At 44.6% G+C, this 22119-nt stretch overlaps 1 protein-coding gene across 1 annotated transcript; it reads right to left on the reverse strand.

The window, feature by feature from the left end:
* Nucleotides 1–5412: 5412 nt before the first annotated feature.
* Nucleotides 5413–10676, reverse strand: LOC121270294 (gastrula zinc finger protein XlCGF8.2DB-like). The gene is made up of 3 exons (XM_041175606.1): nt 10625–10676; nt 9637–9719; nt 5413–7094 (listed from the first exon to the last, which is right to left on the reverse strand). Exons 1-3 carry the CDS (start codon nt 10674–10676, stop codon nt 6570–6572), a joined length of 660 nt encoding a protein of 219 aa, XP_041031540.1. The 3' UTR covers nt 5413–6569.
* Nucleotides 10677–22119: the final 11443 nt, after the last annotated feature.

The raw sequence follows: 22119 nt of genomic DNA on the forward strand, positions 1-22119 counted from the left end.
TTCCCCACAAATCTATAAATCTCTGTCCCACACACTCCTCTCCCTCTCTGCTCATTGTTCCAGATTCAGTGTCCAGTCTCCTACTTATTCTTTTCTCCTTTCCAGATCCTCTCTCCTCCTGTCCTTAAGCTGGTGACTCAGAATGTGGATCAATCCCACTCCTTCACTCTAATTCTACCAAATAATGCAGCTCACAACAACAAACCATCTTAAATGACTTTATTAGTAACTTTCAATATTTGGAAACATTCATCTTTTCCCAATTGTACAAAACAGAAAGTCCAGTGGTTAGATCAGAGCTTCCTTCTCCTCAGGTCTAAGAAGCTATGTCTATCTGATTTACATTTATAAAAACTCACTCACTCAGTTAGTGACCAGATCTCACTGAACTATGACACAAGCTGTGTCTGTCTGAGTTACATTTATACAGACTCACTCAGTAAGTGATCGGGTTTGACTGAGCTACAACTGATATTTATATTGAGCTTTTAACATAATAAAATGTCCCAAGGAGTTTCACAGGAGCATAAGGACATATTAGGTCAGATGACTAAAAGCTTGGTCAAAGAGGTCAGTTATAAGGAGTGTCTTAAAGGAGGAAAGTGAAGTAGAAAGGTGGAGAGGTTTAGGGAGCAAATTCCAAAGCTTAGGGTCCAGGCAGCTGAAGGCACGGCCACCAATGGTGGAGAGATTAAAACCGGGGATGAAGGAAATCGAGTAATGGTGCTCCATGTTTATTCATACTCGGTTTGTTGTCATTTTCTCCACTCTTACTGCAGATTATTTCAGTTCTCAAACCTTCAGTAACAAGTCCCAGCTCCCCAACCCTGACACTGAATTTCCTTTCTCACTGCACTGTGTAATTTCCTGAAATAATCCCTGCTGTCTGTCCTGGATGAATCCATCTCACTAACAAATGTTTACATGTTTGCGTCACATAAAGGAACATAGGAACAGGCAAAGGCCATTCAGCCCATCAAGTCTGCTCTGCTACTCAATATGATCATGGTGGATTGAACACTTCAGTACCTTTTACTCACATTATCCATAGCCCTTTATGTTATTGTTAATCAGAAGTCTATCAATCTCTACTGTAAATATACTCAATGACTGAGCTTCCACAGCCCTCTGGGGTAGAGACTTCCAAAGATTCCCAATCTCTGAGTAAAGAAATTTCTCCTCTTATCGGAATTGAGTGGCTTCCCCCTTACTTTGAAATGGTGTCCACTGTTTCTAGACTCCCCAACCAGAGAAAAAAATCTTACCTGCACCTACCCTGTCTATTCCTTTAAGTATTTTGTTGGTTTCAATGAGGTCACCCCTCATTCTTCAAAACTCTCGAGAATGCAGGCCCAGTTTCCCGAGTCTTTCTTCATAAGACAGTCCGCAATCCCCAGAACAAGTCTGGTGAACCTTTGTTGCACTCCCTCCATGGCAATAATATCCCTTCTAAGTAGGAAGAAACTTAAGCAAGGAGTCAGGAGGGCCAAAAGGGGTCATTGGCAACCAGGATTAAGGAAAATCCCAAGGCCTTTTATACATATGTAAAAAGCAAGAGGGTAGCCAGGGAAAGTGTAGGCCCACTCGGGGACAGAGGTAGGAATCTGTGTGTGGAGCCAGAAGAGACAGGAGAGATACTAAATGAGTGCTTCTCATCGGTATTCACCAAAGAGAAGAACTTAGCGGTCGATTTGTCTAGGGAAGAGTGTGTAGATAGCCTGGATCATGTTGAGATCAAAACAGAGGAGGTGTTAGGCATCTTGAAGAACATTAAGATGGAAAAGTACCCAGGGCCAGATGGGATCTACCCCAGAGTACTGAGGGAGACAAGGGAGGAAATTGCTGGGGTCTTGACAGAAATCTTTGTATCCTCACTGGCTACGGGTGAGGTCCCAAAGGACTGGAGAATGGCTAATGTTGTTGTCTTGTTTAAGAAGGGTAGCAGGGATAATCCAGGAAATTACGGGCCGGTGAGCCTTACATCAATGGTAGGGAAATTATTGGAGAAGATTCTTCGTGACAGGATTTACTACCATTTGGAAGCAAATGGGCATATTGGTGAAAGGCAGCATGGTTTTGTGAAGGGGAGGTCGTCACTAACTTGATCGAGTTTTTCGAGTAAGTGACAAAGATGATCGACGATGGAAGGACGGTGGATGTTATCTACATGGATTTCAGTAAGGCCTTTGACAAGGTCCCTCATGGCAGACTGATACAGAAGGTAAAGTCGCATGGGATCAGAGGTGAGCTGGCAAGATGGATACAGAATTGGTTTGGTCATAGAAGACAGAGGGTAGCAGTGGAAGGGTGCTTTTCTGGATGGAGAGCTGTGACTAGTGGTGTTCCACAGGGATCAGTGCTGGGACCTTTGCTGTTTGCAGTATACATAAATGATTTGGAGGAAAACGTAACTGGGCCAAATAGCAAGTTTGCAGGTGACTCTAAGATTGGAGGAGTCGCAGATAGTGAAGAAGATTGTCAAAGGATACAACGGGATATAGATCGGGTGGAGACTTGGGCGTAGAAATGGCAGATGGAGTTTAATACGGACAAATGCGAGGTAATGCATTTTGGAAGGTCTAATACAGATAGGAATTTTACAGTAAATGGAAGAACCCTTAAGTGCATCGACGGGCAGAGGGATCTGGGTGTACAGGTCCACAGGTCACTGAAAGTGGCAACGCAGGTGGATGAGGTCGTGCTTGCCTTCATCGGCAGGGGTAGTGAGTATAAAAGCTGGGAAGTCATGCTGCAGTTGTATAAAGCCTTGGTTAGGCCACATTTGGAATATTGCGTGCAATTCTGGTCGCCACATCACCAGAAGGATATGGAGTCATTGGAGAGGGTGCAGAGGAGGTTTACCAGGATGCTGCCTGGTCTGGAGGTTATTAGCTATGAGGGCAGGTTGGAGAAACTCAGATTGTTCCACTATAGCGACGGAGATTGAGGGGCGACTTGATAGAAGTTTACAAAATTATGAGTGGCATGGACAGAGTAGATAGTCAGAAGCTTTTTCCCGGAGTGGAAGAGTCAATTACTAGGGGACATAGATTTAAGATGAGAGGAGAAAACTTTAGAGAAGATGTGTGGGGCAAGTATTTTATGTAGAGGGTAGTGAGTGTCTGGAATTCGCTGCCAGAGGAGGTGGTGGAAGCAGGTACGATAGTGGTGTTTAAGAGGCAGCTAGACAAATACATGAAGAGGATGGGAATAGAGGGATACGGACCCCAGAAGTGCAAAATGTTTTAGTTGATGGGCAATATGATCGGTGCAGGCTTGGAGGGCCGAAGGGCCTGTTCCTGTGCTGTACTTTTCTTTGTTCTTTGTATGGGGACCAAAGCTGCACACTGTACTCCAGGTGCAGTCTAACCAAGTTTCTGTACATTTGAAGCAAGACTTCACTACTCCTGTACTCAAACCCTCTTGCAATAAAGGCTAACATTCCATTAACTGAGCCTGCATGTTAGCTTTCAGTGACTTATGGACAAGGACACCCAGGTCCCTTTGTACATTTACACTCACAGGGTTTCATCTGTTTAAAGCCACAGACAGAAAGGTCCAGTTTTCTCCAGGAGTGGTGTGCAGGGCATGATTTCAAAATTTGCAGATGATATGAAGATTGGAAATGTTGTCAACTGTGATAAGGATACTCTTGAACTTCAAAAGGACATAAACATTTTAGTGGATTGGGCAGACAAGTCACAGATAAAGTTCAATGCAGAGAAGTGTGAGGTGATTCGTTTTGGCAGGAAAGATATGGTGAGACAGTTTAAAATAAAGGGTGAGCCTCTAAAGGAGGTGCAGGAACAGAGGGACCTCAGTGTATATGTTCATAGGCCATTGAAGATGGCAGGGTGTGTTGAGAGAGCAGTTAATAAAACATAAAGCATCTTAGGCTTTAATAATAGGGGCATTGAGTACAAAAGTAAAGAGGTCATGTTGAACTTGTATAAGACACTTGTTAGGCCTCATCTGGAGTACTGTGCCCAGTTCTGGGCACGATACTTCAGGAAGGATATGAAGGCATTGGAGAGAGTACAGAGGAGATTCACAAGAATGATTCCCGGGATGAAGAACTGTAGCTATGAGGATAGATTGGAGAGGTTGGGACTGTTTTTGCTGGAGAAAAGAAGGCTGAGAGGAGACTTTATAGAGGTATTCAAGATCCCGAGGGGTATGGACAGGGTAAGTAGTGAGAAACTGTTCCCACTCAAGAGAACATCAAGAACTAGAGGACACAGATTCAAAATAATTGGCAAAAGGAGTAAATGTGATGTGAGGAAAAATTTTTTCACCCAGAGGGTGGTTGGAATCTGGAACAAACTTCCTAAAGAGTGGTGGAGGCAGGTTCAATCAAGGTATTCAGAAGGGAATTGGATTGCTATCTGAAAAGACAGAATGTGCAAGGGGATAAGGCAGGGGAGTGGGACTAGGTGGAATGCTGTTTTCAGACAGCCAGTGCAGCCTCGATGAGCCGAATGGCCTCCTTCTGCACTGTAAAGATGCTGTGAAAAGATACTGAGTTTGAGACAAATCAGCTTTCAAAATGATGCAATCTTGGATCTCTAGACCCACCCCTTCTTCCTATTAGTCTGGAGCTACCATCAATCACTCAGGCATTGTGAACTGTCAATGACTCAGCATACGCGATCCACCCAGCCAACCCACAGCAGTAGAGTGGTTTTTAAGGTGTACAGGATTGTTGATAATCTGGCTGCCATTAGAGACTGAGGCTTGGTTAATCTTTGTCTGAATCTGGGAATGTGATGCTGAGATCTTGCCAACAGAGCGATGACATAGGGATTGCAAAAGTACAAAGATCAAGTTCCAACTCCTACCATTCACACCATGCAATAATTATTGTTGGTCAATCCTGACAATCAATCTCTATTAATACATTAATAACAGACCAACAGACCATTGTTCTGCTCGTTTTACATTTTACATATTTAAAAGAAAGCAGCGTAACACCTGAAGATAGAGAACTACACCAGCTTACGTGGGTGATCAGCAGTTTAGTAGTAACAGGGTTGATGACAGATTGTTACAGCAGAGGGAGGCCATTCAGCCCCTTGTGAGCAGAAGGTGCCTCTGATGGACAAGATGAGCACATGAGGGGATACGAGAGAGAAACTGGAGAAAGATGCAGGTTCAGGGCTCAGACAAGGGGGAATTTTAGAGGCAGTTTGTCCCGGGGAGCTACTAGAAGAGAGGAAAGCAGCAGAGGCAGCTGTTCAGATTGTCTCAATCTCAGTAATGAAGAAACTCCATGAGCTCCTCACACTTGTTGTTGGAGGTGAGGATGGAGGAGACGGGGAGAGGGAGAGCACTTCTAACTTGTGTTAGAGATATTTAAAAGACTTGACACAGTGTATTTGATTCAAAGCTGATTTATTTGACTTTTATCCAGAATATTAGCCCCTATAACTGGGTTGGAGTTTAATAACATCAACAGAAACAGACGCAATGGACATGCTTCAGTCCTAATTATGATTAATAGCAAAATCCAATCACAGTGGTTACTTGTGAACTCGCTGGTGTCTCAGCAAATTCCTTCCCACATGTCAAGCAGGTGGATGGCCTCTCCCCACTGTGAAATTCCTGATGTACAGTGAATTGAAATGATTTCCTGGATACAGATCTGCAGTGAGAGCACCTGAACGGTCTCTCGTCAGCGTGAACATGTAGATGGAACACTTCCCAAGAACTTTTATTTCACTTCCCACAGTCCAGGAATTTAAAAGGTCTTGCCCAATGTGAAATCGCTGGTGTGTCGGAGGAGGTTGGGTGACCGAGAGAAGCCCTTCTCTCACTTGGAGCAGGTGTATGACCTCTTCCCAGTGTGAATTCACTGGTGTCTCAGCAGGTCATTTGTCTGAGTGAATTCCTTCCCATACACGGAGCAGGTGAATGGTTTATCCCCAGTGTGAACACGCTGGTGTCTTAGCCGGTGTGATAAGTGAGTGAATCCCTCCCCACATACTGGGCAGGTGAACGGTTACGCCCCAGTGTGAACATGCTGATGTCTCAGTAGATGTGATAACTGAGTGAATCCCTTCCCAAACTCGGAGCAGGTGAATGGTCTCTGCCCAGTGTGAACTCACTGGTGTCTCAGCAAGTTGGATGACTGGGTGAATCCCTTCCCACAATCGGGGCAGGTGAATGGCCTCTCCCCAGTGTGAGTACGCTGGCGTGTGTGCAGTTTGGGTGACTGAGTGAGTCCTTTTCCACACTCGGGGAAAGTGAAGGGTCTCTCCCTAGAGTGAGTATTGGTGTTCACTGAGGTCAGATGATCGCCTGAACTCAGTCCCGCAGTGAGAGCACCTGAACGGTCTCTCGTCATAATGAACAACTTGATGGCACTTCAGCTCCAGGGAACTTGTAGAGTATTTCTCATTGTTTGGACATTTAAAAGGTCTCTTGTCAGTGTGATCTCGCTGTTCTGTTAACAGGTTGGATAACATCAATGAGTCCCTCCCCAGACTCTCTGCAGGTGGAAGGACTTGATTCAGTGTGAATTTGTTGGTGTGTCTGCAGGTTGGATGACTGAATGAGTCCCTCCTCAGACTCTATGCAGATGGAAGGACTTGCTTCAGTGTGAACTTGGTCTGTCTGCAGGTTGGATAACTGAATGAGTCCCTCCCCAGACTCTGTGCAAGTGGAAGGATTTGTTTCAGTGTGGACTCGCTGGTGTCTCTGCAGGCTTGTGACCAAGTGAATCTCTTCCCACATTCAGAACAGGTGAACGGCTTCTCCCCAGTGTGAACTCGCTGGTGAACCAATAGGTTGGATAACTGAATGAATCCTGTCCCACACTCGGAGTAGGTGAATGGCCTCTCCCCAGTGTGAATTCGCTGGTGTCTCAGCAAATCATTTGCCTGAGTGAATCCCTTCCCACACTCGGAGCAGGTGAATGGCTTCTCCCCAGTGTGAATTCGCTGGTGTCTCAGCAAATCATTTGCCTGAGTGAATCCCTTCCCACAATCAGAACAGGTGAATGGTGTCTCCCCAGTGTGAATTCGCTGGTGTCTCAGCAAATCATTTGCCTGAGTGAATCCCCTTCCACACTCAGTGCAGGTGAACAGCCCCTCTCTCTAGTGTGAATGCACTGGTGTTTCGACATATCAGATGATCGGTTGAAGCCTTGTCCACACACAGAGCATGTGCACGGTTTCATCCCGCTGTGAATGGTGCTTTCTCCTTCCATGTTCAAACTCCAATGATATTCAAGTTACGATAAATTGGGCGACTCCATCAGATCCTGATGTGATATTTGGTTTGAGTTTCCTGACTGCAAATCCTCCCCTTCTAATACCCTGTGAAATGTATTGAAAACAGAAAAAAGGGAGTGAAAGAGAATCCACAAAAACACAAGGGCAGGTTGTGAAATTGAGCTGAATGAATCTGGTAATTTGTGGGGACAGCACTAGGAAAAAATGACCATCAAAGCGTCTGGATTATCATAAAAACCCAACTGGTTCACTAATGTCCTTCAGGGAAGGGAACCTGTCACCCAATTTGGGCCTACACAAGACTCTAGCCTCTATGGGAAGAGGGAGAGAGAGAGAAATAGAGAGGTGGGAGAGGCAGTGGATTAAGGGGAGTTTTATATACCTACAACTAACCAGAATTTTGACAGAATCTCCCAAACCATCAATCTTCACTACCCAGAATGACCAAGGTAGAAGGTGTATGCAAACATCATTACCTCCAAGTTCCTCTCTAGGTCACACACTATCCTGACTTGTTTGATTTCCAGTACTGGATGAGCCGAAATCACTTCCATTTAAATATTGGGAAGACTGAAGCCATTGTCTTCAGTCCAGCAACAAGCTCCACTCCCGAGCCACTGACTCCATCCCTCTTGGTGAATGCACTGTACTTAGATTTCCAGAACACAGTTGCTAAGGTGCCACATCAAAGATTATGATGGAAAATAAAAGTTGCGATGCAGTGGGTAACATATTGGCATGGATAGAAGATTGGTTGGCCAACAGGAACAGAGAGTATGCATAAATGGGTCATTTTCTGGTTGGCAAGCTGTAATGAGTGGGGTGTCACAGGGATCAGTGCTGCAGCCTCAACTTCTTACAATTTATGTAAATAACTGGGATGAAGAAGCCAAAGGTATGGTTGCTAAATTTGCTAATAATACAAAGATAGGTAGGAAAGGAAGTTGTGAAGAGGATGTCAGGAGGCTACAAAGGGATATAGATAGGTTAGGTCAACAGGCAATAATTTGGCAAATGGGGTATAATGTGGGAAAATGTGAAATTGTCCATTTTGACAAGAAGAATAAAAATTTGGGAAGATGTGGTAAATCAAAGAGTAGAGACAAGGCAACAGAGAAAGGTATAAATAGGGGGAAATCTAAAATCACCAAGACCGCCTGTTTCCACCTCAGTTAGATCACCTGACTCCACCCTAGTTTCAGCTCGTCTGCTGCTGAGACTCTCATCCATTCCTTAGTTACCTCTAGACTTATCTATTCTAACACACCACTGGCCAGCCTCCCACATTCAACCTCCTCGTAATCTTAAGGTCATTCAAAACTCTGCTGCCCGTGTGCTTACTCGCACCAAGTCTTGTTCACCCATCACTCCTGTATTCACTGACGTTTAAATACTCCAGGTTAAGAAGCACCTACATTTTAAGTTTCTCATTCTTGTTTTCAAATCCCTCCATAATCTCACCACTCCCTATCTCTGTGATCTCCTCCAGCCTTACAACCCTCCAAGATATATGTTCTCCTCTAATCCGGCCTCCTGAGCGTGCCTGATTTTAAAAGGCCTTCGGTGGCTGTTCTTTCAGTTGCCTCGGTGCCAAGCTCTGGAATTTCCTCCCTAAACCTCTCCCCCTTCCCCCCCTCCTCTTCAACCGACCTTTGGGTCACCTGCCCTAATATCTCCTTATGGGGCTCGGTGTCAAATGTGCTTTGTAACATTTCTATGAAACACCTTGGAGTGTTTTATTATATTGAAAGGCACTATACAAATACAAATTATTGCTGTTGATTTGGACATATATCATTGTTCCTTCCTCATCACTGGATGAATAACCTGTAACTCTTTATCTAACAGCATTGTGGGAGCACCTTCACCACATGGACTGCAGTGGTTCAAGAAGGTCAAACATCATCTTCTCCACAGGTAATTGGGGATGGGTAATATCTGCTGCTGGTCTTGTTAGTGACTCCCAAATCCAAGAATACATTTTAAAAATATGCATGTGTAAAATAGAATAAAAGCATCCACAGAAATACTTGTTCTGGAACAATATCCTCTTGCAACCTGAACTTTCCTGGAATCTACCTCCCTCGACAATTTCACATTGGAAATTGCTGGGTCCGACTGGGTTCCAAAGTCCTCAGGGTTATAAACCCAGCAGATTCTCCTCCATCACCCCTCCAGCTCGAACTGATATAACAAAGGCTTTCAAAAGGAAATTGGATAAACGCCTGAAGTGAAAATCACAATCACTGGACTATGAGAGAAGGGCAGGGGAGTGGGACTAACTGAGTTGCTCTCGCAGACAACCAGCATGGGGTGACGGGCTATAGTCTTCTTCTGTATTGCAGTCACTTGGTGATTCTATAACTCAATGAAAGTGGGCCTACACTGGAGGCCAGGGACTAACTTCTGCAGCCACTGTCGACACTGCTACAAACCGGCTCTTAATTGGTCCACCGGTGTTTCTAGACTCGGTTCTGTGAGCAACGCCTGCAATAAAATAATAGCAAATTCTGCAGTGCTGGAAATCTGAGGTACAAAGAGAAAATGCTGGAAAAACTCAGCAGGTCAGGCAACATCTGTGGAGAGAGAATCAGAGTTAACATTTCAGTCTGCAAAATGAACTACGGGTATTAAAAATTGTGCAGAATTTAATGGTCAATATAAGCTCAAAAACAGAAGAGAAATGGGCTATAGTGCAGGAAAAACAATTCCTGACCATGAAAGATACTGTGGGAAGATAAAGCTGGGAAGCCAGCAGCACATGGTCGGGGGATGGGCAGTGGCAGAAACCTCATTTAGACATGGTCGGCAGAAGTAACAGTAAAATGTACTAAACATAACTAAAATACACCCATTATTAGAGATAGAGGAAGTTAGACAATGGCAGAGAGGTGATCAGAAAGGGCAGAGGTGAAACAGAGCAATGGATGGACATGGTTTCAGATCCACAGTAAAGGAGCCACACCAGCTCCAGAACCATGGAACCTTTCACAGGTAACAGAGCATAGCATTAAAAGCTCTAAATTTTAGATGAATGGTCAAAAATACTCACTTTTTTATTCATTCACGGGATGTGGACATCCCCTAGCTGGGCCAACATTTATTGCCCATCCCTAATTGCCTTTGAGAAGGTGGTGGTGAGCTGCCTTCTTGAACCGCTGCAGTCCATGGGGTGTAGGTACACCCACAGTGCTGGTTGGAAGGGAATTCCAGGATTTTGACCTAGCAACACTGAAGGGACGACAATATATTTCTAAGTCAGGTTGGTGAGGGACTCACTTCTGAAACAATTTCACTGTTTTCAATTTTAAAATCTCCTGTTGGAGCCTGCAGATGGAAAGATATCAGAAGCACTGGAGTCACAAAGAAAAATCTCCCAGTTGAGGAAATACCCGGGGAGCGGAGTGATGTCACCGTGTAATTGTCGATGTGTGATGACATCATAGACACGAACACAGAACATCTGGGTCTGTGCAAACCAGTGATCACCACACATTATGAAGGATGTGATGGTCCTTGAGAGGGTGCAGAGGAGATTTACCAGAATGGTTCCAGGAATGAGGGATTATAGTTGCAATGTTAGGTTGGAGAAACTGGGGTTGTTCTCCTTGGAGCAAAGGAGATTGAAGGGAGATTTGATAGAGGTGGGCAAATTTATAATAGATTTAAATAAGGTAGATAAAGAAAAGCTGTTCCCATTAGCAGACCACAAAATGATTGGGGAAACGGATTTAAGATCTACAGGGGGATTGTGAGGAAGAAATTTTACACAGTGAATGGTAATGACCTGGAACTCAATGCTTACACTCAAAGGCCAATAATATCCAGGTCCTGATGAATCGAATGATTCTATCAGTCCTGATGTGGTGCTTGGCTTTAAATTTCCGTTGGCAAATTCTCCCCTCCTAACCCCCACGCGCCCCCCGCCCACCCCTGTAAAAAGAGTTTCCAAAATCCATCCGTCAGTCCCGGATAGAAATGCACAACATTCCCTCCTCCTGCTGACAGGGACAGGGATGACCGCGCATGCGCACTGCTGCACATTGACCCCCCGCTCTATATGGCAGCCGCTAACCTGCGCCTGTGACCACAGGAAGCTCAGCGGCTCCAGAAAACCCGAGACTGGGCTGGGAGCTTCTTATTCGGGGTTTGATGCTTTCACTGGGTGTTCACGGAGCCTTTCCATCCACTCACTGCTCTCATCGCTCCCTCCGACATGCAGCTACCTTATTGGCTGCAGAGATGACATGCATGTACTTTAGATCTTGAACTCCCTCCTCCATCCCCACCCCCTTTCGTTTCTTCTCCCTTCCTTTTGTTTTTTCCAATAATTTATATAGATTTTTCTTTTCCCACCTATTTCCATTATTTTTAAATATTTTACGCCCTGCTAGTCTTTCCACCCCACCCCCACTAGAGCTGTACTTTGAGTGTCCTACCATCCATTCTTAATTAGCACATTCGTTTAGATAATATCACCACCTTCAACACCTCTTTGTTCCTTTGTCTGTGACATCTTTTGATTATCTGCTCCTATCACTGCTTGCATGTCCCTACAACCACACTACCCCCACCCCCCCACCTTAAGCCAGCTTATATTTCACCCCTCTCCTAATATTCACTCAGTTCTGTTGAAGGGTCATGAGGACTCGAAATGTCAACTCTTTTCTTCTCCACCGATGCTGCCAGACCTGCTGAGTTTTTCCAGGTAATTCTATTTTTGTTTTAGATTTCCAGCATCCGCAGATTTTTATTTTTATGCAGGTACAGTCCCTTTGCTATCACTCCCACTGTGCATGCTCCAAACATTGTGCTGTCCTGCACTTGCGCACTAGGCTCCTGTGGTCTGGATGGGGGACATTCTCCGCCACAAGGGATGCTGGGGAAATGCCCCGCCATTGCAAATGAGACATGGTTTTCGTGATTTCTTGGCTGTTACCAGGTTCAGACTGGGACTGAAGAACCATAAATTAAAATTAGGAAACAGGTTATAGAGGAACCCAAATGCGCGGGCCATTATCCACTTTCAGAGAAGGGGAATTGGAATTGGTCAGGAATTAAGAGTCACCAAAACAGTAGAAATAATTGTAGAATCCATCCCCTGTTGAACTCACACGTGAGCTCACTAGTATGTCAGCAGGTGTGATGAACAAGGGAGTCTTTTCCTATCAAACGGAACATTTAAAAAGACTATGGTAAAAATATGCTGATCATGCATGAAACCCTTTGAACCTTTAAACTGCAGTGTGAACAGTTGGAAAAATAACAAAATGCCCTCACTCTTATGAAATATATCAACAGCCTCTCTCTGATGTGACTGTGCTGCTTTGTCAGTAAATGGGATGACCTGATTATTGAAGAAATCAGCTTTACAGAAAATATGAACACTGACCTTTTCACGAGCTTTTTCTGCAGCAGCAATTGGGCCTCAGAAAGTAGTCCATTAGGCCACGTCCACCAATAAAAACAGGAACCAGCTTTTAAAATTTTTGTCACGTTCTAAGCATTTAAACCCCCTCTCTCTCTAGTATGAACTTGCTGGTGTGTTTGAGAGCTGAATGACCGAGCAAATCCCTTCCTACACATGGAGCAGGTGAACGGCCTCTCCCAGGTATGTTTGTGCTGATGAATTTCCAACTCAAATGAGTACTTTAATCCCTTTCCACTGTCCCCACATTAACATGGTTTCTCCCCAGTGTGACTGGGCTTGTGCCTTGACAGGCCAGATGATCAGCTGAAATCTCATCCAGGGATATGGGGAAAGAGTGGACGAGTGGGATTAACTGGATTGCTCTTTGAAAGAGCCAGTGCAGATTCGATGAGCCAAGTGGCCTCCTTCTGTGCTGTACACTGATGAGATCCTATGATTCTATAACAGGATAATGATTCATAATAAGCACCACATGATCGAATCATAGAACTCACAAGGTGGCCATTCAGTTCATTTTGTCTGTACTGCCTCACTGAAAATGTTGACATTCTGTCCCACTCCCCTGATCTTTCTCCTGAGTCCTGAAAAATCTTTCCTTATGAAGTAAAAGTCCAAATCACTTTTGAAAGTTACTATTAGATCTGCTTCCACCAGTCATTCAGACAATGTGTTCTAGATCATCAGAACTCACTGCGTAAAATAATCTCTCCTCATCTCCATCCTGGATTTTTTGCCAATTATTTTAAATCTGTGTCCTGCAGTTACCAACCATCCTGCTAATGGAAACAATTTCTCCCTATTTGATTAAAGTTCTTCAAAAATGCTCACACCTCTATTAAAATCACTCCTTAATCTTCTCTGCTCTAAAGAGAACCATCCAAGATTCTCCAGTCTCTCTACATAACGGAAACCCCTCATCCCTGATACTATTCTGGTCAATTTTCCATGTACTCTCTCCAAGGCCTTGACATCTTTCTTGAAGTTTGGTCTTCAGAACTGAACACAATATTTGAGCTGAGGATTAGAAAGTGATTTATAAAGATTCAGTGTGACTTCCTTGCTTTTGTACTTCATTTCTCCATCAATAAATTGAGGACCCCATTGTTGAGGGAAGTTAGGTGGTCAGCAGTTTAGTGAGAATAGGGTCAAGGGAGCAGAAGGCAGGTCTCGTGGACAAGATGAACTTTGAGGAAGTTAGAAGATAGGAGAGAAATTGGAGAAAGATGCAAGTTCAGGGCTTGGAGAGGGAAGAACTTTAGATACAGTTTTTCCCAGTGGGCTAGTGGAAGGGAGGGAAGCAGCAGAGGCAGCTAATCAGATTGTCTCAATCTTCATGACAAAGAAGCTGCATGAACTCCTCACACTTGTTGTTGGGAGGTGAGGATGGAGGAGATGGGAAAGAACTTCAAAAGGAACTAATGTGTTAGAGATATTAAGAAGATTCAACACACTGTGTTTAATACAAAGCTAATTTATTGGACTTTTATCCAGAAAACTAACCATGACAACTAGGCAGGAGTTTATTAAGGTCAGTAAAAATAGACAGCAATGAACATGGTTCAGTTCTGGACGTGATTAACAGCAAAATCCAGTCACTGTAATTGTTTGTGAACTCGCTGGTGACTCATCGGGGTGGATGACCAAGTGAATCTCTTCCCACACACGAAGCAGATAAATGGTCTCTCTGCACTGTGAACTTGCTGGTGTTTCTGCAGGTGGGATGACTGAGTGAATCTCTTTCCACACATGGAACAGATGAATGGTCACGCTCCAGTGTGAGCTTGCTGGTGTATAGTGAGCTGAGATGATTGCCTGAAACCAGTACCACATTGAGAGCATCTGAATGGTCTCACATCAGTGTGAACACGTTGATGGCGCATCAGTTCCCCAGAACTTTTATAGCACTTTCCGCAGTCTGGGCATTTAAAAGGTCTCTCATCAGTGTGAACTTGCTGATGCCTCAGCAGGTTGGATGACTGAGTGAATCCCTTCCCACACTTGGAGCAGAGGAACGGTCTCTCCCCAGTGTGAATTCGCTGGTGTACAGTAAGTTCACATGTTTGCTTGAACCCAGCCCCACAGTGAGAGCACCTGAATGGTCTCTCGTCAGTGTGAAAACATTGGTGGGACATCAGTTCCTCAATACTTTTATAGCACTTCTCACAGTCTGTGCATTTGAAAGGTTTCTTATCGGTGTGAATTTGCTGGTGTCTCATCAGGTTTGATGAACAAGTAAATCCTTTCCCACACACACAGCAGGTCTCTCCCCAGTGTGACCTCACTGGTGTATAAGCAGGGTGTTGACTGAGCGAATCCCTTCCCACAGTTGGGGCAGATGAACGGCCCCTCCCCAGTGTGAACTCTTCAGTGTGTCAGCAGGTCAGATGAATTAATGAATCCCTTCCCACACTCGGAGCAGCCTCTTCCCAGTGTGAACTCGCTGGTGTTTTAGCAGGTTGTTTGACTTTGTGAATATCTTCCCGCACTCAGAGCAGGTGAACGACCTCTCCTCTGTGAATTCGCTGGTGAATTTCTAGCTCAGATGGATAATTGAATCCATTCTCATAGTCCCCACATTTCCATAGTTTTTCCCCAGTGTGAATGGTGCTTTTTGGTTCCATGTTCAAAGGCTGATGATATTCAGGTCCTGATGAATTGGGCGACTCATTCAGATCCTGATGTGATGTTTAGTTTGAAGTTCTGAACTGCAAATCCTCCCCTTCTAATCTCCTATGCAATTGATTTAAAACAGAAAAAAGGAGAGAGAGAACCCACACATACCAAAGGCAGGTTGTGAAACTGAGCTGAATGAATCTGGTAAGTTGTGCAGCCAGAACTAGGAACAAGTGACCATGAAAACTGCTCGATTGTCGTAAAAACCCAACTGGTTCACTAATGTCCTGCAGGGAAGGGAACCTGCCACCCGGTCTAGGCCTACACAAGATTCTGGACACTATGGGAGGAAAGAGAGAGAGAGAGAAGTGGGAGAGGCAGGTAGTAAATGAGAGAGCAACTCAACCATTACATGGACAGAAACTCCCAAACCCTCAACCTCCACCACTTGAAAGGACCAGGGTTACAGGTGTATGTGAACACCATCAACTCCAAGTTCCCCTCCAACTCACACACCATCCTGACTTGCCTGACATCCAGTCCTGGATGAGAACAAATTTTCTCCATTTAAATATTGGGAGACTGAAGCCATTGTCTTCAGTACCTGTGGTAAACTCCACTCCCTAGTCACCGACTCCATCCCTCTCCCTGGAAATTGTCTGAGGCTGAACCAGACTACTCATGATTTTTATGTAATATCTGACCACGAGATGAGTTTACAATCACATTTCAGTGTTATCACCAAGACTGCCTATTTCCACCTCAGTAACATCGCCTGACTCCGCCCTAGTCTCAGCTCATCTGCTGCTGAAACTCTCATCCATTCCTTTGTTACCTCTAGACTTAACTATCCTAACACACTCCGGGGCGGCCAACCTCCCACATTCAACCTCCCTGTAATCTGCTGCCCGTGTGCTTACTCACACTAAGTTTTGTTCACCCATCACCCCCCTTTCTCACTGACTGACAAAGGTTCCTGTTTAAGAAGCACCTACATTTTAAAACTTATAGCCTTATTTTCAAATTCCTCCCCAACTGTTCCCTATCTCTGTGATCTCCTTCTGCCTCACAACCCTCCGAGATATCTGCACGCATCTAATTCCAACCTCCTGAACATTCTTGATTTTAACTGTTCCCACACCTTCAGCTTCCAAGACTGAGGAATTTCCTCCCTCAACCTCTTTGCCTCTCAACTTTGCTTTCCTCCTTTAAGATGCTTCTACCTATTTCACCAAAATCTAGTCACCTGCCCTAACATTTTCCAATGAGTCTCGGTATCAAATGTTGCTTTGAAACATTTCTGTGAAATGCCTTGGAATATTCTAGTACATAAAGGCACGATATAAATACACATTGTTGTTGTTAACTTGGACATATATCACTGTTCCTTCATCATCGCTGGGTGAATAACCTATAACTACTCATCTAATATTGAGGAAGCACCTTCACCACACGGACTGCAGCGGTTCAAGGAGGTCAAACATCATCTTCTCCACAGGCAACTGGGGATGGGTAATATCTGCTGCTGGCCTTGTTAGTGACATCCAATCCCAAGGATAAATTTTAAAAATATGTATATGTAAAGTAGATTGAAAGCATCTACAGAAATACTTTTTCCTAAAACAATACTCTTTTATATTGTCTGGACAGTATCCGTTCAACAACCTTTTCTCTCCTCAAATCTACCTTCCTCGACAATTTCACATTGGAAATTACTGGGTTCCAAAGTCCTTGGAGGTAAACCCAGCAGCTTCTCCTCCAGCTCAAACTGATGCAAAAAAAGGTTTTCAAAAGGGAACTGGATAATCAGCTGAAGAGAAAAACACAATTGCTGGACTATGAGGAATGGGCAGGGGAGTGGGACTAACTGATTTGGTGCTGCCAAGAACCAGAATGGGCACAATGGGCTAAAGGGCCTTCTGTTTTTTATCATACTCTGATTTTATTAAAAAGACCTGTACTGAAGGCCAGGGACTTCTGTAACAGCCACATTGCTACAAACTGGTGTTTAACTGGTCTGCCGGTGTTTCTGAACTCTGAGTGCTGCCTGCAATAAAATAACAGCAAAATACTGCAACTGATGGAAATCTGAAATAAAACACGAAAATGCTGGAAATACTCAGCAGGTCAGGCATTATCTGTGGAGAGTTAACGTTTCAGTGTGTTAATGAATTATGGGGAATAAAAATGGTGCAGAATTGTATGGTCATTATAAGCTCAGAAGTGGAAGAGAAATGGACCATAGCACAGGAAAAACAATTCCTGACTGAAAGATACTGTGGGAAGATAAAACTGATAAGCCAGCAGCACATTGTTGAGGGAAGGGCAGCTGTGGAAAATGCATTGTTACATAGTCAGTGAAAGTAACAGTAAAATACTAAACATAACTAAAATATACCCATTAATTAGGCAACAGCAGAGAGGTGATCAGCGAGAGAAGAGGTGAAAAAGAGCAATGGATGGACATGGATTCAGATCCACGGTGAAGGTGTCACACCAGCCCCAGAGCCATGGAACATCTCACAGATAACAGAGCATAGCATTAAATGCTCTAAATTGTAGATGGATGCTGAATAACAATTCCACTGTTTTCAATTTTAAAATCTCCTGCTGAAGCGTGCAGATGGAAAGATATTAGAAGCACTGGAGTCAGAGAAAAATCTCCCAGTTGTGGAAATACCCGGGGAGCGGGGTGATGTCACCGCGCAATTGTCGATGTGTGATGACATCACAGACACAAATACAGAACATCTGGGTCTGTGCAAACCAGTGGTCACCACACATAATGGAGGATGTGAGGGTCCTTGAGAGGGTGCAGAAGAGATTTATCAGAATGGTTCGAGGGATGAGGGATTTTAGTTGGAATGTTAGGTTGGAGAAACTGGGGTTGTTTTCCTTGGAGCAAAGGAGATTGAGGAGAGTTGATAGAGGTGTACAAGCTTATAAGATGTTTAGATAAGGCACATAAAGAAAAACTTCCCATTATCTGATTGTAAAAGGATTTTGAACAAAAATTGAAGATTTTGAGCAAGAGATACAGGGGGAATGAGAGTAAGAGCTTTTTTTACACAGTGGGTGGAGATGACCTGGAATTTGATGCTTAAACTCAAAGGCCAATGATATTCAGGTTCTGATTAATCGAGACTTAATGTTATGTTTGGTTTGAGTTTTTTGTCTCAAGACCCTCTTCTTACCACCCGCAAAAGGAGTTTACAAAATCCATCCCTGTCAGTCAGAGATAGAAATTCACAACATTGGTGTACAAAATTATGAGGGGCATAGATAGTGTAGATAGGAAGAAACGTTTCCCTTTAGTGGAGGTGTCAATAACCAGAGGGCATAGGTAAGGGGCAGGAGGTTTAGAGGGGATTTGAGGAAACATTATTTTCCCCCAGAGGGTGGCTGGAATCTGGACCACACTTGCCTGGGGGGGGGGGGGGGGGGCGGGGCGGGGGGTAAAGGAACAAACCCTCATAACATTTAAGAAGTATTTAGATCAGCATTTGAAACGTCATATTAGACAGGGCTGCGGGCCAGGTGCTGGAAAATAGATAGGTGCTTGATGGCCGGCACGGACACGATGGGCCGAAGGGGCTGTTTCTGTGCCTGTTTCACTCTGTCTCTGTCATTCCTGTTGACAGGGAGAGTTGGTGACCGCGCATGCGCAACCCCCCCATGCCGATGGCGGTCGTTAACCTGAGCCTTTCACCAAGAAAGATACCGCTTCGTTGGTGTAAACAAAGTACCTGAAGCTTCTTGTTTCTGGCGTTGAGGCCTCCAGTGGGTGTTTGTGAAGCCTCCCCTCCCACCCACCGCCCCTAACGCTGCCTCCGCTTATCCGCCTCCTTCCCGCCTGAAGATGAGACAAACAATCATCCTTCCACGGACATCATCCACACTGCGCATGCTCCAGGTCACAATGCCAGGCAATGATTGACGGCAGCTCTGGGTCAATAGGAAGAGGGGGCGTGGATGGAGGACCGATCGTGTGCAGCTGTCCTCCACCCGATCGGACTGAATAAGGGGCGGGGCTGAGCCCAGATCTCCCTCAGTGGCTGAAACTGCATCATTTTGAAAGTTGATTTGTCTCAAACTCCTGGAGAAAACTGGACCTTTCTGTTTGTGGCTTTAAGAAACCCTGTGGATGTGGAGCATTTGTTAGTGAAATGGATTCATTCAGGACAGACAGCGGCGATTATTTCAGGAAATTACAGGGTAGCGATTGTTTCTTTTTGAACTCATCCCTTGGAGAACAGTGTGAATTAGTGGATGAATTCACAGACTGTTTAGCGCTCCTTCCATGACTGGAACCATTTAATTCCAGCCGATCTGTTGGTCCGGTTTCAACTGGGAGAGTTTGATGAGTTCCCACAACTCACAATGGGAGTGGACAGCCAGACCCGTTGGACACACTGATCCTGCCTGATATCAACCCAGAATGAGCTGGAGAGTCGTCTCCACTCATCAGGACTGTCTGCAATGGGGTTTCTGACTCAGAGTTGGGAATGTGAATCTTTTATTAATAACCCAGAAGTTACAATTGCCACCGAGCTGACAGGTCTTCTCCTTTGCATATCTGCTTCATTGCCCAAAGTGTTGATTTTACTTTTGGCACTCACATCATCTAACCACTCCTTCCTTGTGAGAGTGCTGAACTACAGTAGCTGAAAAATACACATTCTTAGCTATCCTCTACCAAGCCTCTCCTCATCCTCTCAGAATGAAATCATTCCTATCTTTGGCCAGCATTTTCCATACTCCTTAAATGAATTGTCTCAGGTTATGACTGATTATGCATTATGAATCTAATCAAGCTCCTCCAATGTTCACTCTAATTGAGTTTGATTTCTGGTTAATTGTGAACTATCACATCTGCTTGTGTTTCTGCCTTATCTTCATGTTCAGCCTTGCTTTGCTCGAGTGAACTTTCTGTGGTCAGAATTCAGTTCAGTGACCCCTGTCCAGCTGCATGTATTCTCTCAGGGTAACTGGATTTGTGCCCATGGTGTCTGTGTTAGACATTGAGTCATTGTTTGATACACAACCTGTGCCGTGAAATCAGAAACTTGTTCACATAAAAGGTGATGCAAATCTGGACCAATCTCCACAAAAGGCCAGCAATCAATTGAAATTTTCAATTGGGAATCGATCGATTCTTGTGAAATAAAGATATCAAAGAAAATGGATCGAAGATGGGAAAATGGAGTTAAGGTGCAGATCAACTATAATCTAACTGAATGGGGAGCAGACTTGTGGGGCTGAATGGCCTCATCTTGTTCCTATGTCCTGGCTGCTGTCCCTCCAGCAATGATTATCTCAGAGCGGGGCCAGTTTGGGATGTCACCGTGGGGCAGGATGTTCAGTATCCAACCCTGAGCTGTCCCAGAAAGGGGCAGTTTGTGATATTCCTGTGGGGTGCAGTATGTTCAGCATCTGACCCTGAACTGCCCTCACCCATCTTGCTCTGACCCACAGTCATCCAAAAACAAAGTCCAGACACAAACATTACTTTCATTTCCTAATTGTTTTACTGGGATTCACCACATTCATGGTAGCTTCCATTACTGGGAGTAAGCTTTTTAAAAAGTGACCCTTCCTGCTTTACTTGCAGATTAAATGTATATAAGTATTCAACTTCAGCCCAGTTATTAACATCTGCAGCAACAAACCCCAACTGTGAGAATGTAGCAGAAATAATGGCAGAACTTAATCTCTGCAGTCACTTGTGAATTCGCTGGTGTCTCAGCAGGGTGGATGATAGATTAAATCGCTTCTCACACACAGATCATGTGAAAGGCCTCTCCCCAGTGTGAATACACTGATGTTTCAGCAAACCAGATGAATCAGTGAATCCCTTCCCACACACAGAGCAGGGGAATCGCCTCTCTCCAGTGTGACTGCACTCGTGTCTCAGCAGTTCCCTTTTGCATTTAAAGCTCTTTTCACAGTCAGAACATTTAAATGGTCTCTTAACAGCGTGAACAAGTTGGTGTGAAATCAGGGCGCTTAACCGAGTAAATCTCTTCCCACACAGGGAGCAGGTGAATGGCCTCTACCAGTGTGAATTCACTGGTGTGTTAGCAGGTTACTTGTGTTTTTAAAACTCTTCCCACAATCAGAACATTTAAATGGTCTCTTATCAGTGTGAACAAGCTGATGTTTATTGAGCTGCGATAACTGAATGAATCTCTTCCCACACACGGAGCAGACAAACAGCCTCTCCCCAGTGTGAGTGCACTGGTGTTTCAGCAGGTTGCAGGAGACAGTGAATTCCATCCCACATGCAGAGCAGGTGAATGGCCTCTTCCCAGTGTGTGTTCTGGTGCCTCAGCAGTTCCCTTGTCACAGTCAGAACATTTAAACGGTCTCTTATCAGTGTGATCTAGTCGGTGTGAAATGAGGCTGCTTGACCGAATGAATCGCATCCCACACTCAGAGCAGATGAACGGTCTCTCCCCAGTGTGAACTCGCTGGTGTTCAGACAGCTGGGATGAATTAGTGAATCATTTCCCACATACAGTACAGCTAAATGGCCTCTCACCAGTGTGAGTGGGTGTGTCTCAGCAAATCCCTTGCGCTTTTAAAGCTTTTCCCACAGTCGGAACATTTGAACAATCCCTCGTCGGTGTGAACGCAAGAGTCTGACAAAAGATGAGGAAAAGCATGAAATCACTTCCCACACTGAGTACAGGTGAAAGGCCTTTCTCTGGTGTGAACTCGCTGGTGTCTCAGAAGATGGGATGACTTAGTGAATCCTTTCCCACACACTGAGCAGGTGAACAGCCTCTCCCCAGTGTGAATACGCCAATGAATTTCCAGCTCTGATGGGTAATTAAATCCCTT

The sequence above is a fragment of the Carcharodon carcharias genome, chromosome 27, assembly GCF_017639515.1.
Source record: "Carcharodon carcharias isolate sCarCar2 chromosome 27, sCarCar2.pri, whole genome shotgun sequence".
NCBI lineage: Eukaryota > Metazoa > Chordata > Chondrichthyes > Lamniformes > Lamnidae > Carcharodon > Carcharodon carcharias.